At 41.1% G+C, this 23,495-nt stretch overlaps 2 protein-coding genes across 4 annotated transcripts; one reads left to right on the top strand and one right to left on the bottom strand.

Moving 5' to 3' along the window:
- The first annotated feature begins 278 nt into the window (after positions 1–278).
- bcl2l16 (BCL2 like 16) lies at positions 279–4,646 on the top strand. Its single transcript, XM_043675408.2, has 2 exons — positions 279–842; positions 3,918–4,646. Exons 1-2 carry the CDS (start codon positions 327–329, stop codon positions 4,047–4,049), a joined length of 648 nt encoding a protein of 215 aa, XP_043531343.2. The 5' UTR covers positions 279–326; the 3' UTR covers positions 4,050–4,646.
- On the bottom strand, positions 4,645–22,872 carry tmem82 (transmembrane protein 82). 3 transcript variants are annotated; one of them, XM_043675728.2, is made up of 6 exons: positions 22,721–22,872; positions 22,561–22,633; positions 15,429–15,606; positions 14,022–14,430; positions 8,160–8,347; positions 4,645–6,509 (listed from the first exon to the last, which is right to left on the bottom strand). In XM_043675728.2, the coding sequence occupies exons 1-6, from the start codon at positions 22,800–22,802 to the stop codon at positions 6,411–6,413; spliced, it is 1,029 nt and encodes a 342-aa protein (XP_043531663.2). In that variant the 5' UTR covers positions 22,803–22,872; the 3' UTR covers positions 4,645–6,410. The 3 variants fall into 3 exon arrangements, with proteins under 3 accessions (XP_043531663.2, XP_087836633.1, XP_043531664.2); XM_087980507.1 differs by lacking the exon at positions 8,160–8,347; XM_043675729.2 differs by lacking the exon at positions 15,429–15,606.
- Between the last annotated feature and the right edge of the window lie 623 nt (positions 22,873–23,495).

Raw genomic sequence — 23,495 nt, 5'->3', positions numbered from 1 at the left:
GCAATGTGAGGGAATGGGAGGAGCGAGCGGCAGTGTCGTGTGGACGTTTAGCTTTTGAACTAAAGGAAGATCCCACGCTGCCTCCTGTTGGTGTTCCAAAATTTCACATTTGCTCAGTTTGTCACTATTTTCAAAATTATCCAGTAAAGCAGATAAGAAATACAATCAATGTAGCAGCTTGATTGTTTTGAATTTCTCATCACTGAAAACTCTGCTCATGGTATTTCTGAATATTGGCAGTGATATTTAGCCAGGTTAAATCCCTGGCGTGGTTACCCTGATGCTGCACCAGTTATTTTTAGATGCTGTAAGCTGCCCTCTGATATATGAGAGGCCAATGCCATCAAAACAGCAGAGTAGCTCACCCACCAAACAGATTTCACAGGCCGTGGCCACTTCAAATGAAATCAGAACAAAGCAATGATCATGTGGTGAAGGAGGCCTATGTAATGTCACAGGATTACATCAGATATGTGACTGGAAGGACATCAAAACCAGCTCCTAGCAAGGCTTCAGCAGCCCTGAGACATGCAGGCGATGATCTCCTGGAGAAATATCCCATCTTCTTTAAGCGATGGCCCCGGATTTTCAGGGAAGTTTGTTCTGATGACGCCTGCGATTACTTATTCAAGTTGTTGGATGAGCATTTCCAACCAGAGAAACCTTGGCAAAAGAAGGAGCTTACCTGGAGTGGGATACTTTCCATTTATGTCCTGGCAGGACAGCTGGCCAAACACTGCCAGGCGAATGGCATGGAGTCTGTGCTCGAGGAGCTGGAATTCAATGTGGGTCAGTACGTGGAGAGAAAAGTGTGTCCACATATTAAAGAAAAGGGAGGATGGGTAAGTATCACTGAAATAAATAGCTCTCATTCAGTGGCTCTGATGGAATCAAATTGTTTAAATGTCCTAATCATCATGTAGCTTACCGTCTAGCAACAATGAGGTTCTGAGAAGCTGCACCAATCAGTGTGTTCGTGGTTTGACTTGCCTCCAGGCTGGAATTTGAATTGAATTTAATGGAATGATTTATTGTTACTTGTATTTAACAAATAAATAATGAAAAATGTAATATGTTCCTTCACCTTGATTCAGTCTGACTCCAACCAATGTGACATTCCAGACACTGCATGACTTATAATTATCTGTACCCAAACAGACACAAGCCTTTTTTTTGGTTTGGGTCACTTACTTTTTTTTTCAGTAACAGAACCTGTTTGATACCTTGTGCCAGCAGTGACATATCGAGCCATTGACTGTTCATCATTGGTCAAGTTATGTTTTTGCATTTTTCGCCTTTCAAATTGGTTATTTTATACTTGGCTTGTTTATCAATTGAGATATGCCAAAACATTTATCCCATCAAAAATAGATTCAAACATACATAGTTCATTTTAATGATAATGGTCTAGCTATCAGGGATTGTCATGGATTGATTAGCTTCATTGGTTAGTTTATTTTAAACAGTAAAACACATAAGCTATGAAGCAGACATTATAGCAAACCAATTGATTTATGTGTACAGGTTGCACGATCATAACAAACTAACTGGTCAGGAAGTGTCACAACATTGTATACACACAGTACATGGCGTCTTTAAAGGTGAATTCTCTCAAAAGGTAACATACAGCAACATACAGACATGATCACTCCCCAATCATGCCCCAAACAACTATAACTAAACTAACTATACACCAGATAAATTAATCGATAATTGTAATCCCATTCATCATCTTAATTGCATCCTTTAACAAACTGTAACCCACTTCACTGGATCTTTCAGCACTCTAAGTTCTTGAGTATATCCTGCCCTCACAACCATTTAATAAAAATACAAATAAAAACATTGACTGAAGACATTGAGGAAGATTAACAGTGAACAAAGAGAGAAAACTGCAGAACATGTCCTCATTGTAACACTCCTATTATCAACATCCTTCACTGTAACACTCCCCGACATGGGCGGCACAGTGGTTCAGTGGTTAGCACTGCTGCCTCACAGCACCAGGGACCAAGGTTTGATTCCTGCCTTGGGTGATTGTCTGGAGTTTGCACATTCTCCCTGTGTCTGCATGGGTCCCCTCCGGGTGCTCTGGTTTCCTCCCACAATCCAAAGATGTGCAGGTCAGGTGAATTGGCCATGCTAAATTGCCCATAGTGTTGGGTGAATTAGTCAGGGGTAAATATAGGATAGGGGAATGGGTCTGGGTGGGTGACTCTTCGGAGGGTCAATGTGGACTTGCTGGGCCTTTGTAGGGAATCTAATAACCCTCACCTCTCACTGAAACACTCTCTGATTTACTCCACTTGCTTTAATGTTACTGGTAAGTTGGGAAAGCCCATTGAATAAAAGGGGACAGTGGCAGCTTGGATACAAAATTGGCTGAGTGACAGGGAAGTAGAGAGTTGTAGTGAATAGATGCTTTTTGGATCGGAGGAAGCTATAATGGGCCACTGCTTTTCTTGATTTATATTAATGACATGGTCTTTGGTGACAGACCACAATTTCAAAATTTGTAGCTAACTTCAAACTGAAAGTAATGTGGACTGTGAGGAAGATAGTGGCAAACTTTAAACGATTATATAAAAGATTGATGGAATAGGCAGCCATGTAGTGATGAATTTTAAAGAAGTAAAGGGATATCTTTGGAAGTAGAACAAGGAGACAATATAAAGAATTTAATTCTGCTGGAAGTGTAAAAGCAAAGATACCTGCCATACATTTGCAAAAGTCAATGAAGGTAGAAGGGCAGGTTCAGAAAATGGTTAATAAAGCATATGGGATACTGGGCTTAGTAAATGGAGGCATGGGGTTCAAAATCAAATAAATTATGGTGAACCTTTGTAACACATTGGCTTCAGCTCGTGACCTGCATCTAAATCTGGACATACTTAAATTTCTACTGCCTTCACATCATTTTTTAAAGATTAAAGTGATTCCAGGAATGAAGAACTTCACTTGTGTGAATAGATTAAGGAGACCATTCCAGAAGATTGAGAGATTTGATACAGGTTTTCAAAATCTTGAAGGGGCTGGATGGAGAAGCAGTGCCTATTGGTGGAATGATTGAGAGCAGAGGATACAAGATTGAGGTGAGTGGCAAAAGGACCAGGAGGAAAATCTTTTTGTGTAGCGAGTGATTGTGATCTAGATTGCATTGCCTGGGAATGTGACAGATTCAATCACAGTTTTCAAAAGGGAACTGGATAATTATTTGCATAGAAAATAATTAGAAAAGTCACAGGAGAAAAGGTTGGAAGTAGGATTGTTTTTTCAGGTAGCCAGTATGGATACCACAGGTCAAATTGCCATCTTCTGTGTTGTAACCATTCTATGGCTCTATGTTAGAAAAGCAACAACTAGTGTCTCAATTTCTAAGAATCCAGCTTTTTATTACATGTGACCTCCTTACTTATGAATGAAATCCAGCTTCCCTGCACACTCGGTGGCTCACCTCAAACAAACTGCAAATGTTACACCTCGCCCATTGATAAAATGGGTGGGTAAAGTTTCTAAAATACCTCATTGAATGGTCAAATGTCGGCTGCGCCAGGTACAGACAGAACAAGAGTTCAACACATGCGCAAACCTCCTTGTTCGCAATCACCCGAATCCAACTTTACTCGAGTCGAGGGAAGTGGGCGCAATATGTAAATAATTATTGAATTTTAAAACATAGAAACACTGCCAGGGCTAAATTAGTGAACACAAAGCTCCCAAATGACAATTGTTTGAAAATGACAATAGAATTCTCCTGGTTAATAATCTTTCTTGCATTAACAGCATGAAGAACTGGTCATTCATTTCATTGCTGTTTTGTTGCACAGGTTGAGGTATTCTTGAATCACATGATAAGGTAATAATATAAATCAACGATTTCTTCACACAAGAACTGTGCTTCTTTCTTTTTTCCTCAGTCTGGTTTCATAGAGCGTTTTGCTAAGAAGGAAGAGCCTGAACATACTGTCTTCCGAGCTTGCTGTGGAATGTTACTCCTGCTGGGTGCCATGTCCCTGGCTTACTACATTTACAGGCGAAGGTTATGCTGATGGGATTGACGACAGACTTTTTGAGACATTGACCATCAGTGCGTTTCACGTCATTCTCTATACCAGATCAGATCAACCAATTTTAATTCCTGCTGCCTGGGATGAGCTGTTGCTGCAAAATAGACAAGTACTTTCACAGGTGACCACTGGATAATTTGCACCACTGCATTTATGAAATTCGTTAATTGGATAAATTCTGTGCTTAATCATAAGAGGTCATTTTAGTCTTTTTTTAAAAAACCTGCTTCTCTAACTATCTTGTGTGATAAGTGTTTCACATTCTCAATAATGACTACCTTGCAAATGTACTTCTTTGGCTGGAAGACACATTATGATAATGAAATACATTGATATAAATGCATGTATTTTTGTATTAATTTGATTTAACAACACAAAACTCACTCCAGATACATCTAATGTGTTATCACACTCATTTATTTATGTAAGATTTTAGTGGAGTGAATTCTTATGCTATTAGGGCTGTAACAGATAAAAAGGAATAGATGAACCTTGAGAATCTTATACTGTATATGCTGGCATCTGAAAGAATAAGGACATTTTATCAATGCAGGATTCCAATAAAAACATAATACTGTTTGATTGCTTGATTTCCCTTCAGCTGAAAATCTGTTATGTTGCTTAGGAGTTTCTGCTTTTATTTCATTGAATTTGGAGATGGAACTTTGCCTGGGCATTCTTTCCTTCTCCATGTGTACATTGCAGACAAGTCTACAGGAAATGCAGCAACATTACATTTCCATGAACAATTAATATCTCTTCTGCATTCAGTGTCAAGTCCTATCTTGTCCCAGTATTTCTACAGCAGGTTCTGAAAGAGAGGGGGGGCAGTGAAGGAAATTGGAAATGTGACAAATAATATTCTAACAAAATAAACTGAACTGAATTAACCCTGCCATCCAGTGGACAGATGACATAATTACGAGCGATTCCTGCTGGAAAATCCACACCTTCCCTAATGTCATTAGGAAAATGCAATTCTTTAACACATTCTGATTTTCATCCTGTGTCTTGTAGAATCCAATCGGGTTGCTGAAAGTTAGTCTGCAAAAAAGAGTCACAAATACCCAGAAACAGAAACAGAAATTGCTGGCGAAATTCAGCATCGTCTTGGGTTCGGTGAGTCTTCATCAGAACTCAAAATGTTAATTCTGCTTTCTCCCCACAATTTGCTGCAATTTCCATATTTGTTTCAGAGCTCCACCATCCAGTGTTCTTTGTTTTATTTCACAAATACAACTGAGTTTCCACAGAATAAAGTAAAACTCAGCATTTACAAAGCTGCCAAATTCTTGGATGCACAGATTGGCAGTCACCTAGGTTCCAGGGTCAAAGAGCCTTCTGGGATATGCATAGTATTGTAGCCATCCCACAGGGGTGCATCCATTCGCAGCAGCATACTAGTGCAATTCCACTGACAATGCAGTCATCTGACAGTATCCACTGATACACTTTCATTAACTTTATACAAAATATTCCTGATGCAAACTGGGAATAGACACAAACAACTAATGGCCAGGTAACTAGACTAATTCACTTTAAATCACTTATAGGTGCCATATTACTGAGTTCGTAACCTTTTCATCCAATTTTCCACTTCCTACACCTCCAGTATCACACCCCCCCCCCCGACCTAGATATTGAGTATCAGCAGAGTGTTTGACTCTTGGGAAAATTAAAACTGAAACCAATCCTTCACCTCATTTTTGAGCAGTGATTTCTGGCAATTTTTTTTTCCTTTTCTGCCTCTGGATGCTTATGTTCATTGTAGTACCTTTAGCACTGCTCCCACTCAGGTCGATGCTTACTGCAAAATCAAAGGACCAGACATGGTATCTTCTCATTTTATTATCACAGCCATCACCCACAGAGCATGTAGGTGAAGAAGGGGTCTGGGGTGGTTGTCAGATTTAATAATTAAGCAGTAAACAGCGTGAGTTGGCCATTTGTGACCAACTGGGGCTTTGAAATGTTGCTTGAAGATGAAATGCTCACTCCCCAGCTCAATTACCCATATTATTAGTAATATGATAATGAGTCAATGATAATCTTAAAACTGACATTTTCTGCTATGCTTTCAGTTTTCAATTATACATAGCAACAAACACTAATATTGAGAGAAAGGTATGATTGAGAGAAAGGTATCATCCCAGTATGATTGCTTGCAACCAGTTCCCCTTTCTCCAAGACTCTACAGTCTACAAACAGCCAAGTAAACATTAATTGAAAGGAGCTGAAGCTCAGAATTGATCAAGCTGCAGCAGGCTGCTAAATCAGCAAGTCTTGAGTGCTGGATCTGGGTCCATTTCTCATTCAGCTGACATCTTCATAGTCACCCACAGGTTATGTGTCAGATGCTCTTGACCTCTGCTGTGCACGCTGCTGGGTTGATCTTATTGTGGTACTGAAGGCTGTGGTACTGTGATTGGCTCCTGAGGAATCCTGTAAAATATAATTTATTTTTGTTTAATGACATTTTAATGTGTCAACTCTGACTCAGTTGGTGGCACTCTCACATCGGACTCAAATGTTCAGGGTTCAACTCCCTGCGGAAGTTAAATTCTAATATGAAGTGAAATAGATTATAGACACTATTTTGAGTGTCTTGGACAATATTTATTTCTCAATAAACATCACAAAGGCAGATTGTCTGGTCATTATCACATTATTATTTGTGAGAGTTTACTATGTGCAAACTGGCAACAGTGACTACCCCTTCAAAATGTACTTAATTGGGTATCAGGTGCTTTGAGACATCCATAGTTATGAAAAGCATTATATAAATCTAAGTACTTTGTTTTTTTTAAAATAAATTTGCCCTCACCCCTGTCACTGAAGATGTAAACTATTCTTCAGGTTCAGTACCCAAGTACAAGCTGTTCACCATTAACTTAACAGGTGAATTTGAAAATTATTTCTCAGACATTCTTTCGATTGTATTGTATTGATAGATTAGGAAACCTTAAAAGAATGAAAAGCTTCATATCTAAACATAGAAAAGACATGTAACACCAGGACAGGGAATCTGTCCAATAAATGTTCACGTATGTAAATATGGAAGGAAGAGTACATGCAAATAGATGAAAGTGAACATGGCTTCTGTGTACAGGCAAATATGAACATCTGTGTCATCAACAGGAGTTTGGTCTGCAAGCAGTGAACACAGAACTGGTAAGAACAGGGCCTTACATAATATTACTATTACTATTATTATTACACTGGGCTCTGTTCTTTGCAGACAGAGACCAGATCGATACACACTGCATCTGTTTCAACTCAACAAGATACATGGCAGTCATTCGCTGATTCATTTCTCAAGGCATTACTATGGACAATCAGAATCAATCTGCCTGGTTGAAAATTTAAATAAAACATAGCCATCAACTGTCAGTCATCATTATCTGGTGTATTATCCACTACAACACGTCTAACAATCAGAGTGTTCTTGTCAACCAATTAACACTCGTCTCTGCTACAGTATAAATGTTGATTTTACCTGACATTGGTATTAGTGCAAATTGGTCTGATGAGTCCAAGGCACAAAGCTTTGGACAAAATATGTCCTTCCTCATCAATATTACCATGTTCTTGTATTTAACGAAGAGATACATGAATGACATTACATGAGAAATATAGACACATCATCAACTTTAAAAATAACTAAGTGTCTAAAACACAGACAAGAAATTAGGTACAGTGAGGAGACATACTGGACTAAATCTTTATATGAGGAGAAAGTGAGGTCTGCAGATGCTGGAGATCAGAGCTGGAAATGTGTTGCTGGAAAAGCGCAGCAGGTCAGACAGCATCCAGGGAACAGGAGAATCGACGTTTCGGGCATAAGCCCTGATTCCTGAAGAAGGGCTTATGCCCGAAACGTCGATTCTCCTGTTCCCTGGATGCTGTCTGACCTGCTGCGCTTTTCCATAAATCTTTATATGAGTCTTTCAAAGCTGTGTACAAAATTAGCTTCTTGGACACAGTGTTTTCTGCTAATCAACATCTGAAGGGTTTCCACCTCACTCGAAGATGTGGTCTGATCTAGTCACCTCTGATATGAAGGACAAGCTGAGAAACTACTGCCTTATGTACCTGTTGTCTGCAGGCCTCCCGCATTTGCCCTGCTTGAAGAAGACATAACAGCTCTCCGATCAGTGATAAGATCACATGCAACACATCCATCCACTTCCCAATAGTCAGGGTCAAAATCAGCAGCCCACCCATCCTCACACCCACTGTCTGATAGACAGTTTGCTCAGTTGGATTCTGCTTCTGCTCCTCTGAAAAATAAAGAGATCATTTACAATGGCACCGAAATAGAAAGGTTTGCACCATCGAATTGTTTAATATAAAAGAGTTCCAAGGTCATTTACAAATCCGGGAATTTTTAAAGGCACAGATTCAAGAGTCATTCCAAGTAGTAAAGCAGGTTAACAAAGCCATTTAAACATTTTAACAAAACACCTAAGTTCATATAAAGAGGAAACAAATTAAAAAGCAGAGATTTTTTGTTATACAGAAATTCCATTGAACTGCACTGGAAGACTTTTCTGGTCTTCCAAGAAAAAAATGTCGAAAAACTGGAGGAAGTACAAAACATAATTTACAACCACAGCTTGCATTTGTATAGCACCTTTAACATAAAAGAAGGTCCCAAAGCACTTTGCGGGAGCATTATAAAACGAAATGAGGCACCAAGCCATATAAGGAGAAATCAGGGCAGATGACCTTAGTCGAAATGGGTTTTAAGTAAGTGATATCTTAAAGGAGAAAAGAGTGGTCAAAAGGCATAGAGGTTTTAAAAGAGAATTCAAGGGCCTAAGCAGCTGAAGGTATTACCACCAACTATGGAGCAATTAAAATCAGGAATGTTCAGGTGGTCAAAATGAGAAGATTGCTGATATTTTGACAGAGAGAAGACAAAACTGTGAAGTGATTTGAAAACAAGTTTGAGAATTTTAAAAATAGGCATGATTTAAAAAGATGGTGCCAGAGCTGAGATGTTCTAATGAAGGACTGAACATGTTGAATCCTTCTCTCTAGAAATACCTGAGCAATTATCTGATTAAGGCCTTTAAAATTATGAAGGGGTCTGATTGTGGTAGATTTAGAATAGATATTTCCACTTTGTGAGGAGGGGAGAGGGGGTGAATTCAAAGTTATAGACCATTGATATAGTGTTGTCACTATAAATCCAATTCTCTGCAGCTGTAACACTTTATTCTGTTCTATTACCCTGATGTATTAATTTAAGGTATGATTTGTCTGGTTAGTAAGCAAAATAATACTTTCCACTGTATCTCAGTACATGTGACAATAATAAATCAAATCAAATAAGAAAATAACCAGAAACTCATATGCCCAGAGACTGGTAAGAACATAGAACTTTCTACCACATTAAGTAGTTGAACTGAGTAGCATGGATAGATGAATTTAAGGAGAAGCTAGACAAACAGATGAGGGAGAAAAGAATAGATGGATATGTTGATGGATTGAGATAAACATGGCGAAATGAGCCTTGTGTATTTTAATTCACTCATGGGACGTAGGTATCATTGGCCAGAATTTATTCCCTGTTCCTAGTTGCCACTGAGAATGTGGTAGTGAGCTGCCTTCTTGAACCTCTACAGTCCATGTGCTGTAGGTAGACCCACAATGCCCTTAGGGAGGGAATTCTGGCATTTTGACCCAGTCACACTGAGGAATGTTGATTATATTTCCAAGTCAGGATGGTGAGTGGCTTGGAGGGGAACTTGCATGTGGTGGTGTTCTCATGTAACTGCTGCCTTTGTCCTTCTAAATGGAAGTGGTCAAGGGTATGTAAGGTGTTCTCAGAGGATATTTGGTGATTTTCTGCAGTACATCTTGTAGATAGCACACACTGCTGTGACCGAGTATCGGTGGTGGAGGGAGTGGATGTTTGTGACCGTGGTGCCAATCAAGTGGGCTGCTTTGTCCTGGATGCTGTCAAACTTCTTGAGTGTTGTTGGGAGGTGCACTTATCCAGACAAGTGAGAAGTATTCCATCACAATGGGGAGTCAGGAGGTGGGTTACTCACCAGAGTATTCCTGACCTTTGACCTGCTCTTGGAGCCACTTGTTTGTGTGGCGAGTCCAGTTGAGTTTCTGGTCAATGTTGATGGTGGAGGATTCAGTGAGTGTAACACCATTGAATGTCAAGGTACGGAGGTTAGATTGTCTCTTATTGGAGATGGTCATTGGCTGGCATTTGTGTGGCACAAATGTTACTTGCCAGGTGTTAGCCAAAGCCTGGATATTGTCCAGATCCTTTTGCACTGCTTCGAAATCTGAGGAGTTGGGAATGGTATTGAACATTGTTGTCTGATGATTGCACATCCTGACTTCTGACCTTATGATAGAGGGGAGGTTATTGATAAAGCAGCTGAAGATGGTTTGGGCCTAGAATCGATGGAGGAACTTCTGCAGAGATGCCCTGGAGCTGAAATAACTGACCTCCAACAAAAACAATCATCTTCCTATGTGCCAGGTACAATCCAACCAGTGGAGAGTTTGCCCCTGATACCCATTCATTCCAGCTCCTTGATGCCACACTCAGTCAAGAGCAGCCTCAATGTGAAGGGCTGTCACTTTCATCTCCCCTCTGGAATTCAGCTCTCTTGACGATATTAGAACCAAGGCTGTAATGAGGTCAGGAGCTGAGTGGTCCTGGCAGAACCCAAATTGGGTGTCACTGAGCACCTTAGTGCTGAGAAGGTGCTGCTCGATAGCACTGTTGATGACGGCTTCCACCATTTTACTCATGATCAAGGTAGTCTGATGGAGTAGTATTTGGCTGGGTTGGATTTGTCCTGCTTTTTGTGTACAGGACATACCTGTCCAATTTTCCACATTGTCAGGGAGATGCCAGTGTTATAACTATACTTGAAGAGCTTGGTTAGGGGAGTAGCAAGTTCTGAAGCACAAGACTTCAATAGTATGGCCAGAATGTTGTCAAGACCTCAAGCCTTTGCAGTATCCAGTGCCTCTGACTATTTCTTGATATCATTTGGAATGAAATGAATTGGCTGATGACTGGTATGTGTGATGCTGGGAACCATTGGTCAAGACCAAGTTGGATAATTGTCACAAAGCTAGTCCCTTTTTTGTCTAAAAACTGTTCCTTGGCTCAAGGAGACTATGTCCTTGCTTTTTTTCAAAGTGGCAATACACTGGGCTGGGCTCCAATCAATCTGGTTTAGTACAGAGCTGAAAAGGATTTTGAGAGGCCTTTTGTTTATATGTAAACTTATGAGACTTCAGGTCAAAGAAGTGACCTGTACAATGAAAGAGGAGTGGTCAGCTCTCTAGCTGAGCTGAGCAGTTCAAAGTTTGTGAGAAGATTTGTAGCTCAGGTGCTCGTTGTTGTGGTTCTGTTCGCCGAGCTGGGAGTTTGTGTTGCAGACGTTTCGTCCCCTGTCTAGGTGACATCCTCAGTGCTTGGGAGCCTCCTGTGAAGCGCTTTTGTGATCTTTCCTCCGGCACTTGTAGTGGTTTGAATCTGCCGCTTCCGGTTGTCAGTTCCAGCTGTCTGCTACAGTGGTCGGTATATTGGGTCCAGGTCGATGTGCTTATTGATTGAATCTGTGGATGAGTGCCATGCTTCTAGGACAACACTACTATTATAGGACAAGCCAAACAATTCCCTGGCTGGGAATTCATTCACAAACTCCATCAACAAACACATCGACCTGGACCCAATATACCAACCACTACAGCGGACAGCTGAAACTGACAACCAGAAGCGGCAGGGACAGACCACTATAAACACCGGAGGAAACATCAAAGAAGCGCTTCGCAGGAGGCTCCCAAGCACTGATGATGTCGCCTAGCCAGGGGACAAAACGTTTGCAACAAAAACTTCCAGCTCGGTGAACAGAACCACAACAATGAGCTGAGCAGTTTTAGTTCAGTCTTGAGTTGGTTGGAAGTTCAACAGGGAGCTGCGTGGAAACTCTCTCTCTCTTTCTCCCCTTCAGCTTCAACCTGTAAGCATGTGTTCTATTTATACCGGTTTTTAGAGGGAGTTTGCTTGTTGTGTATGTTCAGAACAACATAATTAAGTCGAGTTGGATAGACTGAGTTCTGTAGGGGTTCTTTATTCTGTTCTTTGTGTTTCATTGTATAATTTTGTGAATAAATTTTTGTCTGTTTTAAAATCTAGTAGCTAACATAATCTGGGTAATTTCACTGTACACTTACTGAAACAAATTGCAAAGTATGGTCTGAGCTGCCTGCTTAAGAATGTTTTGAATGGTCTGGCTTAGTCCATAACATCATCCGTTTAGCACTTCTGGCTAAAGATTGCCTAGTCTTTTGCACCAATATGTTAGGTTCTTCCATTATTGAGGATGGGGATACTTATGGAGGCTCTTCCTCCAGCGATTTATTTAATTGTCCACCTCCATTCAAGACTGGATGTGGCAGAACTACAGAGCTTAAATCTGAATCCATTGGAAGGTGTCATTAACATGCTCCTGACATACACTCTAAATTGAACCAGGGTAGATCCCCTGGCTTGATGATAAATTGATATACCAGGCCATGAGGTTACAGATTATACTGGAGTACAGTTCTGTTGCTGTTGATTGCCCACAGTACCTCTTGAATGCCCAGTCTTGAGTTGCTAGATCTGTTTGAAGTCTGTCCCAATTTGCACTGTGATATTTCCACACAACATGATATCTCAGTGTGAAGTTGGGGCTTTGACTCCACTAGGATTACAGTGTGGTGTATAAAAACTGCCATTGATCAGTTAGACAGAATGAGCCATCTTTGTATCGTACAATTCTGTGTCAATACTACCCAATAGGGATAGAGAAAAGAAACACTAATCACAAAAGGAAGATATTAATACGTGACAGCTGAGTCAAAGATTTTTTAAAAGTGGATGGATGGGTTTGTTTAACGAGGAATAACCAAGTGTATCAATGAGAAAGCTAAAGGTTCGTTACCAATAGGAGGGAGAGAGCAAGGCTGGGATGTTACACAGCAGAGTTGTGCATTAGGCAAAGGAAATATCAGTGAGGCAGCTTAGGGCTTCACCATCTACTAAAAACTTCCTGGTTTTTATTATTTCTCTTCATGGTTGCAAAGACCATGTCCCTTTTGCTGAATATAACTCATACTGCACTTGCCTCTCTTAGCTTACAATTCCTTCTAAACTTCTACATTTCAAAGTTTCCACAGATTATAGAAACAGCAGGGCCATAGAACAGTACACTGAAGGGTCAACTGGAGAACCTTATATTAAATAGCCAGTTAACAAGAATAGAAATCAACAGGATCTTGCTTTCAAAGAAGGGAGGTCAAACTGAAGTTTTGACAGAATTCTTACATTTTGTCCCATTTTACCCTTTCTTTTCCTGAGGACATAAACTCCTTCCTTTGGCTTAGGTTTCACAACTACTGGCTACCACATTAGGGGTATTCCATCCCTATGTTACATATGCTGCCAAGCAATAAGACTTGTTAGGATAAATTCTCTGATAGGAATTTCACAGCTGACTTGAGCCTACCACACCCCTCACACTGCACAACCTCTGAAAAGGAATACTGGACACTGATCAGGCTTAGAACCTTGTCGGATTTATTCCCAACCCCCTTGGCACCTGAATCTGGACATCCTAGCTCAGAGATGGGGACATCACCATTGCATCACAAGAACTGCACCCCCCCCCCCCCCCCCCCGCTCCATGTGCTTTAATCCTGAGCTACCAAAATCCCAACAGCCATCTTTGGTTTAGATCAGTCAACTCAACACAAACGGTTGATAGAAACTGGAACCTTGTGAGTCTGTATAGCACGGTGTCACACCAGGTAGTCCATTAAGTCACTGTGGAGTAAGGATAGATGGCCATGGCTTCCCCCTTTCACTTCCTTGCTATCAATCTAGTAGATTACTAATTCCTCTGTCGCTATACTGTCAATTCTCACCTTGCATGTAAATAATCAGCAATGTGTAGCAGATGGTAAGGGGAGTCCAAAATCTTATTGCCTCGGATGTAGTGATGAAGTCGCTGTTAATGAGGAAGATGGCTGCTGTATCTGCCACGATGAACACAACCTTCAAGGCATTGCACAGCAGCCTAGGAATCTGATGCCAGGTGGTCAGGAGCAGGATGCACACCCCACAGTATCGCTCCTTACTGTGTAATTCATACATTGTGTTGATGTGCTTTGCCAGTTTCCAAACATACCACATGAGGAGACTGGCGAGGCTAGCACTAAGCACCAAGCTTAGCGTCGAGTGAGGAGCTCCATCATTCAGGAAGCTCAGGCTGGTTGTCATTCCACAACCCACAGAGAACTGGCACAATAGGAAGGTCTGTGTCCTGGAGGTTCCCTGAAAACCAGTTTAAAAGTTCAGTCTTACAACTTTTTATATCTGTCTGTTTTCAACTTAATAGCAAATTAACTTTAAAGACAAGGAACAATTGCCTGTCACTTTGTACCCCTGTTACCTCTGGTCACAATGTGCCCATTTACCTACTTATACCCTGTATCTGTTTAGTTTCTTGCAATCAATTGTCTGTGATGTTCCAGAGTTTCTGTTTTAATTTTCAATTATACTTAATTCTGTGAACACTCCTCTCAGTTAGTTTCAAAGACTTAAAAGTCCATCTCCTTCAGCTTGGTCCTTAGATTGTACTCTTGCAATTTTCATGTCTGCACTAACTCTCAGCTCTTGACTGATTCTGATCAAATGGCCCAGCTGATAAGTATACTAAGCTACACAGCATGATTCCAAGTCTGATGACTGCTCTGCACTACATGGTTTAGCTAACAGCAGGGGTTTAACTGATCTAGACACATCTGGGATTGTGAAAGGTAAAAATCAGGATTCCTGCTCCTGACTCCCATACAGAGACCCCCATTTGCGAGGCTGCGAGGTGTTGACCTCAGATGGGACAGGAACAGCTGAGCTCCACATCCAGCTGGGAACATACCACTCACACTCTGTGAAAGAACCTAAGTTAGTGGGGGCTTTGCTCAGGTGAATGTTCTGCCTATTGAAGAGGGGGAATCGAATTTGAGTCTGGTGAGATGGTTAATGTTTAAAACTTAAAATATTATACAGTTCCTGTGAGATCCTGCAACTAATGGCTCACAGACCAGAATGAGTCATGCAAAAATGGCATGAGGCATGAGTAAAAACTGACACGTACTTCGCCCAGAATTCACCACTAGCTCTTATCTCCCGAAGTTATAACAGTATCAAGGTGACTGATTACCTATGTGACCTTTGAACCCTATACTCTGGAAGGGCAGAGATCTGTATGGCTATTGTTCACTGACTCTGTGTGTCACCTTGTGGAACATAATAAGACCAAAGAAACTTACATCTTTGTTGGAAAGTAGCGTAGAAATGATTCGAAGGGAGAATTCGAGTACTATCAGGGAAGATACTCTGTATCCCACAACAGAGAACAGGACAGTCAGGATGCAAAAATATAGAGAATCCAGAATTTGTTGCCGGGAATTCAATTTTGCAGCTCTGACCCCAGCTCGGGTAGGTTCACTGAAACAATAAAATGGCAGATTTTCCTCATCATTGATTCAAGCTCTTTTTTTTCCTCCCACACTCTTGAATCCTTCACACTACAGAAGCCTAAAGAGTTCCTGGTTTGACTGCGCTCCTAGTCTGGTTGCTGGCAGGGCCAGAGAATGGTTGTGAGATGACTGTCTTCCATCGTGCTTTCTCATCAGGGTGAGATGAGATATAAATGCCAACACTCCCCGTTCCCTCTCTGTTGTTTCCAATGATTTCTCAGGATGAAAAGGGATGAAATCTCAATTTTTTTATTGCTATTTAAATATTTTCTGCCATTCTATAAACAAGCAGCAGCAAACAATTACTGCAGAACACAACTGTCTAATGGATTCTCTCTAAGAGGTAATCAAAGCACTGTACACACAATTATTTATTTTTTACATTCGCAAATGTGGCAGCTGTATTGCACACAGAAAGATGTACTAAAATCAATGACATGAATTACAATTTTGTTTATTCTCCTGGTTTTATATAATGAATATATGTCAGGAAACTGGGATAATTCCTCACTCTTGTTTGACAGGGCCAATGGGCTGAGAAGTGGTAGATGGAGTTTAATTCAGATAAATGTGAGGTGCTGCATTTTGGGAAAGCAAATCTTAGCAGGACTTATACACTTAATGGTAAGGTCCCAGGGAGTGTTGCTGAACAAAGAGACCTTGGAGTGCAGGTTCATAGCTCCTTGAAAGTGAAGTCGCAGGTAGATAGGATAGTGAAGAAGACGTCTGGTATGCTTTCCTTTATTGGTCAGAGTATTGAGTACAGAAGTTGGGAGGTCATGTTGCGGCTGTACAGGACATTGGTTAGGCCACTGTTGGAATACTGCATGCAATTCTGGTGTCCTTCCTATCAGAAAGATGTTGCGAAACTTGAAAGGGTTCAGAAAAGATTTACAAGGATGTTGCTAGGTTTGTTGGAGGATGTTAGCTATAGGGAGAAGCTGAACAGGCTGGGGCTGTTTTCCTTGGAGCATTGGAGGCTGAGGGGTGACCTTATAGAGATTTACAAAATTATGAGGGGCATGGATAGGGTAAATAGGCAAAGTCTTTTCCCTGGGATGGGGGAGTCCAGAACTAGAGGGCATAGGTTTAGGGTGAGAGGGGAAAGATATAAAAGAGACCTATGGGGCAACTTTTTCACACAGAGAGTGGTATGTGCATGGAATGAGCTGCCAGAGGAAGTGGTGGAGGCTGGTACAATTGCATAATTTAAGAGGCATTTGGATGGGTATATGAATAGGAAGGGTTTGGAGGGATATGGGCCGGGCGCTGGCAGGTGGGACTAGATTGGATTGGGATATCTGGTCGGCATGGACTGGTTGGACCGAAGGATCTGTTTCCATACTGTACATCTTTATGACTCTATAGTTGCCACATGTTCGTAAACATTCAAGGTATCAAGGCAAGGCACTGGATTAATATCTCATTTGAACAAGGATGGCCTTACAGCAACTGATCATCAAAACAGGAGAAGAGGTAGGGTGTAAAATGTTGTACATTGATCTACTGGATGTTATGAATCATCCAAGATCAAAGATCAAAGATCAGACTGACAATCAAACACGTCAACTGTGGCTCTGGAGCTAATGTTAATGGAAGAGAGATAAAGCTAAGTGCACATACAAAGGAGGATTTCAAATTTGTTGAAGACATTATTGAAAGACAGCATGTAGATGTTGCTTAGGAAGAATAGAGTCTTAGAAGTGACTTTGTGGGATAAGAAAAGAAACTGCTGAGGAAATATAGTGACTGAGAGAGGAATTTAACACAAATGTAGGGAGTTTCAGTTGTATGTGGCATTAGTGAGACCATACCTGCCATACTGGTTACAGTCTTGGACTCATTATTTAAGAAAACACATAAACACTTTGAAAGAAGTTCAGAGCAGGTTTACTATACTAATACAGAAAATGGCTGGATTGTTTTCTAAGGAAAGATTGGACAGACAATGCTTGTATCTAATAGAGTTTAGATGAGTAAAAGGTAACTTGATTCAAACATAAATGGCCTTGATGTGGATGTGGAAAGGATGCTTCCTCTTCTGGGAGCATTCAGAATCAGAGTTAAACCATTTATGACTGAGGTATGGTGAGGTGTTTTTTCCTGACAGTGGGTTGCAAGTCTTTAGAAAGCTCTTCCTCAAAAGTGGGTGGGATCAGAGTCTTTGACTATTTTCAAGGCAAAGATTCATGATTAACAAGAAAGTGAAAGTTTATGGGGGAAGATAGGAACATGGAATAATCTGACTAGCCATGATCTTAGTGAATGGCACAGTAGGTTTGAGCGGCCTCGTCCTACTCCTAGGTCATATGTTCAACTGTATTAAGAAATGGAGCCATAAGTAGTTTTAGGGAGTGTGGGGAACATCTTCAAAGCATACATAGAAAGTGAACTGGGTTAGGGGGAACAGTAAGCTGTAAACTGGATAGGAAGCATTTTGTTTCCAAAATTGAAGTTAATGTCTCAGTCACAAAGATACTTCTCTGTTCAAAGTTAATGATTTTACCACATGTGACCGATTACCCAGTATTTATTCCATAACAACCTACATTATATAGTACCTTTAACATAGTAAAACGTCATTTTACAGGTGATTACTTCAAGAAATTGACACCGATCCAAGAAAGGAGACAGGTGGCAAAAACTTGATTAAAAAAACAGGTTTTAAGGAGTGTCCTACAAGAAGAGAGAGAATTACAGAGGTTTGGTAAGGTAAGGGTTGGCAAATTCCAGAATTCAGGATTCAGTCTGCTGAAGGCAGAGCTGCCAACAGTAGGACAAAGGAAGATGGGGACACACAAATGGTTAGAGTTGGAGGAATGCAGAATTAATGAAAAGTTGCAGGACCATACAGAGTTAGTTAGGAACAAAAGAAGTAATCTTAACACAAAGTTGAGAATGTTAAATTTGAGCTGTTGCAGCACTAGGAGCTTTTACAGCTCAGTGACCTTTGGAATGATGGGTTTACAGGACTTGATGTGAGAGGATACAGCCAGAGTTTTGGATGGCATCAGGTTTTTGGAAAGAGAGTGATAGAGGTCAGTTAAGAGAGCACTGTATTCAGTTAAAAACCATCACATGTGCTGGACAAAACGATAAACTTTTCTGCTTTCTCTGAACTCTACAGTAAGAACTGTTACATATCGCCTTAGATATTAAAATTCCAAAGCAGAATTTGAAAGGGGTTTGGGTTTGAATTCCTCAGTATGTGCAAGTAGTGTACCATATGAAATTTGGAACATTTAAACAATCTGTCTTCATTTGAGATAAGAATAGTTAGTTCTGATTCTCAAAAGCATAAACAGGAACTACTGTGTCTGGTTGTCACATGATGAGTGAGACAAATGAGGAATTGGGGGAAGAAAACAGGATGTACGTTATTCTAAATTTTCTACGCTGGCCCTGACCCATGGAGCCAAAAATGGAACATGTCTCATATTATGGGAGTAGCTTGACTATGTCTATTAAAGTATGCAATGTATCAGCGTGCTGCAACAAGGATGCAGGGTCAAAGATTATCGTACTGAGGAGCTTAGCATTTCAGAGACAGTACCATTGTAGTTGTGAGATATATCAGAAACTGCTACAATGAGGAGTGTGACAATATAACTGACAACTACAATAAAGAAATGGATGACGTATCTGGAAATGTGGTATTGAGGGTGTGAGATTTTGTAAAGTATGCTGCAATAAAACAGTACTCAAGGATGAATTAGACAGATTTTTGGATTGAAAACAAAACGTGCTGGAGATCACGGCAGGTCAGGCAGCATCCATGGAGAAAACATAAGCTAATGTTGAATCTAGATGTCTCTTTATCAGAGCCAAAGTGAAGTGTGGAGAGGGCTGCATTTATGCAATAGGTTGGGTTGGGGGTGGGGTGGGGAGGTGGGGTGGGGGTGGTTGGACTGCTGGAGGAGAAAGGATGTTGATAGTTCAGATTAAGTGATCGGAATGCGAAAAGGGTAGAACTGTGGTGTGTCTAACTGTCAGACTGGAAAGAACAGACAGTCTCACTGGAATGAAGGGAGGGGAGAGAAGATATGGCGACAGAGAATGTAGCAAAGCTAAAGCAAGGGAATGAATGGGTTCACAATTTGAAGGTACTGAACTCAATATTGAGCCCAAAAAGTTGTTAAGGTTTTTGTATTGACAAGGAAAGCGAGGATCATGGGGGCAGGCAGGAAAGCTGAGTTAAGGTCAAATCAGATCAGCCATGGTTTTATTGCCAGGAGTACACTGGAGAGAGGACAAAAACTTTACTTCAGCTCTTACTTCATCCAATCTCAGAGTTACAAGATAATAATGGATGAGAAAAGAGTCAACCACTTTAACGTGAACTGGGCGATCAGTATTGCATGTCAGACAGTTGCCACACATTTCTGACTGCAGCAACTTCTTCACACTGCTCCACGAATTTCAGATGGCGTGGATGTTAAAGTTACAGTGAGGTGGATAGGATCTGCCGACGGTACTATTGGATGGTGGTATCAAAAGATTGTCACACAGAGGTGTGGAACAGGTTTTGAAGCGTTACATTAAAGGGGTGAGTGAACTAGAAGGCGTTACCACCAGTGGTGCATTATGTTAAATATGACTAGTAAAACAAAGATGCGAACAATTATTCCAGTTGCATTGAGGCCTTTCCTTATTAATATTGCTGTAGATATTCTACCAAAATAACAGCAAGTTTAGATGTCAATGTCACTTTTAACATAAAAAAGAATCACCTAGCAACTTATGCCAAGGGAGATATACCATATCAATTCTGATAGATAACTTACACAACTCCGCTGATAGCCTCACCAACCCGGAGATTCCTTCTCAACCTCTCTGCTATTTTTATAAATGTGCCAGATTTGCACATTGAACTTAAATTGGAACTTGCTGGCAAATCAACTTGCTCAGAGTTGGCTAATGTGGTGCCACTATTTAAGAAAGGTGATGAAGAAAAGCTGTGAACTATACTCCAGTGAGCCTGACATTGGTGGTGGACAAGTTGTTGGAGGGAATCCCGAGGGACAGGATTTACATATATTTGAAAAGGCAAGGATTGATTAGGGATAGTCAACATGGCTTTGCGTGCGGGAAATCGTGTCTAACTTCATTTGAGTTTTTTGAAGAAGTAACAAAGAGAATTGATGAGAGCAGAGCAATGGACGTGATTTGTATGGAGTTCAGTAAGGCATTCAGCAAGGTTCCTCATGGTAGACTGGTTAGCAATGCGAGATCACATGGAATACAGGGAGAACTAGCTATTTGGATACAGAACTGGCTCAATGGTAGAAGACAGAGGGTGGTGGTGGAGGGTTACTTTTCAGATTGGAGGCCTGTGACTAGCGGTGTGCCACAAGGATCAGTGCTTTTTATCATAAATATAAATGATTTGGATGCGAACATAGGAGGTATGGTTAGTAAGTTTGCAGATGACACTAAAACTGGAGCAAAGAAGGTCACCTCAGATTACAACGGGATCTTGATTAGATGGGCCAATGGAGTGGCAGAAGGAGTTGAATTTAGAAAAATCTGAGGTGCTGCATTTTGTGAAAGCAAATCAGAACATGATTTATACACTTAATGGTAAGGTCTTGGGGAGTGTTGCTGAACGAAGCAACCTTGGAGTGCAGGTTCACAGTTCCTTGAAAGTGGAGTCACAGATAGATAGGATAGTGAAGACGGCGTTTGGTATGCTTTCCTTTACTGGTCAGACATTGAGTATAGAAGTTGGAGGTCATGTAGCGGCTGTACAGGACATTGGTTAGGCCACTGTTGGATGTTGTGAAACTTGAAAGGGTTCCGAAAAGGTCTACAAGGATGCTGCCAGAGTTGGAGGGTTTGAGCTATAGGGAGAGGGTGAATAGGCTGGCGCTATTTTCCCTGGAGTGTTGGAGGCTGAGGGGTGACCTTATAGAGGTTCATGAAGGCATGGATAGGATGAAAAGACAAGGTCTTTTCCCCTGGAGCGGGCGAGTCCAAAACTAGAGGACATGTGTTTATGATGAGGGGGGAATGATTTAAACGGGACTTAAGGGGTAACATTTTCATACTGAGGGTGGTGAGTGTATGGAATGAGCTGCAGGAGGAAGTGATGGATGCTGGTACAAATACAACATTTAAAAGGCATCTGGATGGATATATGAATAAAAGAGTTTAGAGGGATTTGGGCCAAATGCTGGCAAATGGGACTAGATTAATTTAGAGTATCATGGTCGGTATCATCGAGTTGGACCAAAGGGTCTGCTTCCATTCTGTACATCTCTATGATTCTATGTCACAACACACTTCTGGAGCAGCCGGACCTTATGCCTCAGAGGTAGGGACACTACACCACACCTCCAGAGCCTTTTAAAATCTGAAAAGGGGTTTGAGGACAATATTTCCAATGACCTGATGGTTATTTTTATCAACCCATTAGGACATTCTGTGAACCCTGACCTTAGGCCTCACAGGTAGAGACTGTACCACTAGAATCAAAAAGCGTGGCGCTGGAAAAGCACAGCATGTCAGGCAGCATCCCAGGAGAAGGACAGTCTAAATTTCGGACATAAGCCCTTTATTAGGAAGGTCCTGGAAGGAATGACTGGACCCCAGCAATCCTTTTTAACAATACTAATACAATTGCAAACAATCTTTTTTTATTGCAAAAACTGTATTTTATTCACAAATATAAATCTTTGGTCTACATTCTCAGCTGCTAAAGCAGTTCTGCAGACTTTGCGTCTCTATATCCCAGAAGAGGGAGCTATTTAAAATCTTTCAGGTTCATCCCCTCACACCAGTCTGTCGCCCCTTTCCATATAACCACTTCAAGATGACTTGGAATTTGACACAAACTCATCAGCAGACTGCATAAAAACCGACAGAAAGTCTCTCTCGGGGAACCGATAGAACCATACCCAGGAAAGAAAACGAAGAAACTTACTTCAAGCCCTGGATGTGAAGGTGAATCCGCAGCAAACGGTTGAGGATAGAGACAGCACAAGCCGCGATCACACCTGGGAACAGAAAGTGGGGTTAGAGTCAAACAGAATCCCATTGTTGAGCTTCCAGCCCAGGGCTCCCCAGCCTAGTCTCCTCCTCACCCTGCAGCAGGCTGTCGATGGATTTTGAGGTCAGGGAAATCCACCCAAAGTTCGGAATGCACCATCGCAGAAAGCGCCACATTTCCAGGCTCCACGCCGCTCTGTCGAACTCGGGTTCACGGTCTAAAGTCCGAGTGGGTCCGCCTGTTTAATACAACACCGCCTGGTGGTAACCCGAGCGAGAGTGAACATCACACATTACCTCCGGCACTCCACCCAAACATACAGATATACCCACCCCTGCAACTCGCAAATAAACGATCCAGAAACTTAAAATACCCAATTCACAGTCTGCAATTTCAAATATAACCACTTAAAATCTGAAATACGTATTTTAAAAACTCTCAAACAATAAATACCACACAAATAGGAAGATATTCCCAAACATTGCAATTTTTTTCCTGAACCTTACACGAAGTAGTGCAAATAATGCTGTACATAATTAATAACTCTAAATATTCTTAAATGCCCTAGGCTTCCCTAATTCCCACCAATATCTTCCATATCATTTATATCTCCAAGTCCTCTCTTCATCCTACCCAAAATCACCAGCCATTATATTCAAAATCCTGAAAGACTCTCAATAAGTCCAATTGTCTGCAAGTTCCCTGTAATATTATTAAGCCACTTCAATTCCTAATATCGGCCACAATTGCCCCCCAACTTCCCGAAGTCACCATTCAGTCATTCCAAAACTGATGCTATCACACAATCATTCAACACTTCCATTTCCCTTTCTCCCTAGCCTGGAATCCCCTGTATCCTTCTTCCATTC

This window comes from Chiloscyllium plagiosum, unplaced genomic scaffold (assembly GCF_037043375.1).
Source record: "Chiloscyllium plagiosum isolate Xiang-an unplaced genomic scaffold, Cpla_swu_hap1 HiC_scaffold_37, whole genome shotgun sequence".
Taxonomy (NCBI): Eukaryota; Metazoa; Chordata; class Chondrichthyes; order Orectolobiformes; family Hemiscylliidae; genus Chiloscyllium; species Chiloscyllium plagiosum.
The sequence above is the reverse complement of the archived record's forward strand: the minus strand, read 5'-3'. Positions and strand labels throughout refer to the sequence as shown.

What these genes read in the sequence shown, in the direction of transcription:
- bcl2l16 (XM_043675408.2), top strand. Translation starts at nt 327, where the DNA reads ATGAGAGGCCAATGCCATCAAAACAGCAGAGTAGCTCACCCACCAAAC. An exon ending in TTAAAGAAAAGGGAGGATGG is followed by an intron (nt 843 to 3,917) that starts GTAAGTATCACT and finishes TTTTTTCCTCAG; the next exon opens with TCTGGTTTCATAGAGCGTTT.
- tmem82 (XM_043675728.2), bottom strand. Translation starts at nt 22,802, where the DNA reads ATGTGGCGCTTTCTGCGATGGTGCATTCCGAACTTTGGGTGGATTTCC. An exon ending in GCTGATTATTTACATGCAAG is followed by an intron (nt 8,348 to 14,021) that starts GTGAGAATTGAC and finishes TTTATTTTTCAG; the next exon opens with AGGAGCAGAAGCAGAATCCA. An exon ending in GGGAGGCCTGCAGACAACAG is followed by an intron (nt 6,510 to 8,159) that starts GTACATAAGGCA and finishes TATATTTTACAG; the next exon opens with GATTCCTCAGGAGCCAATCA.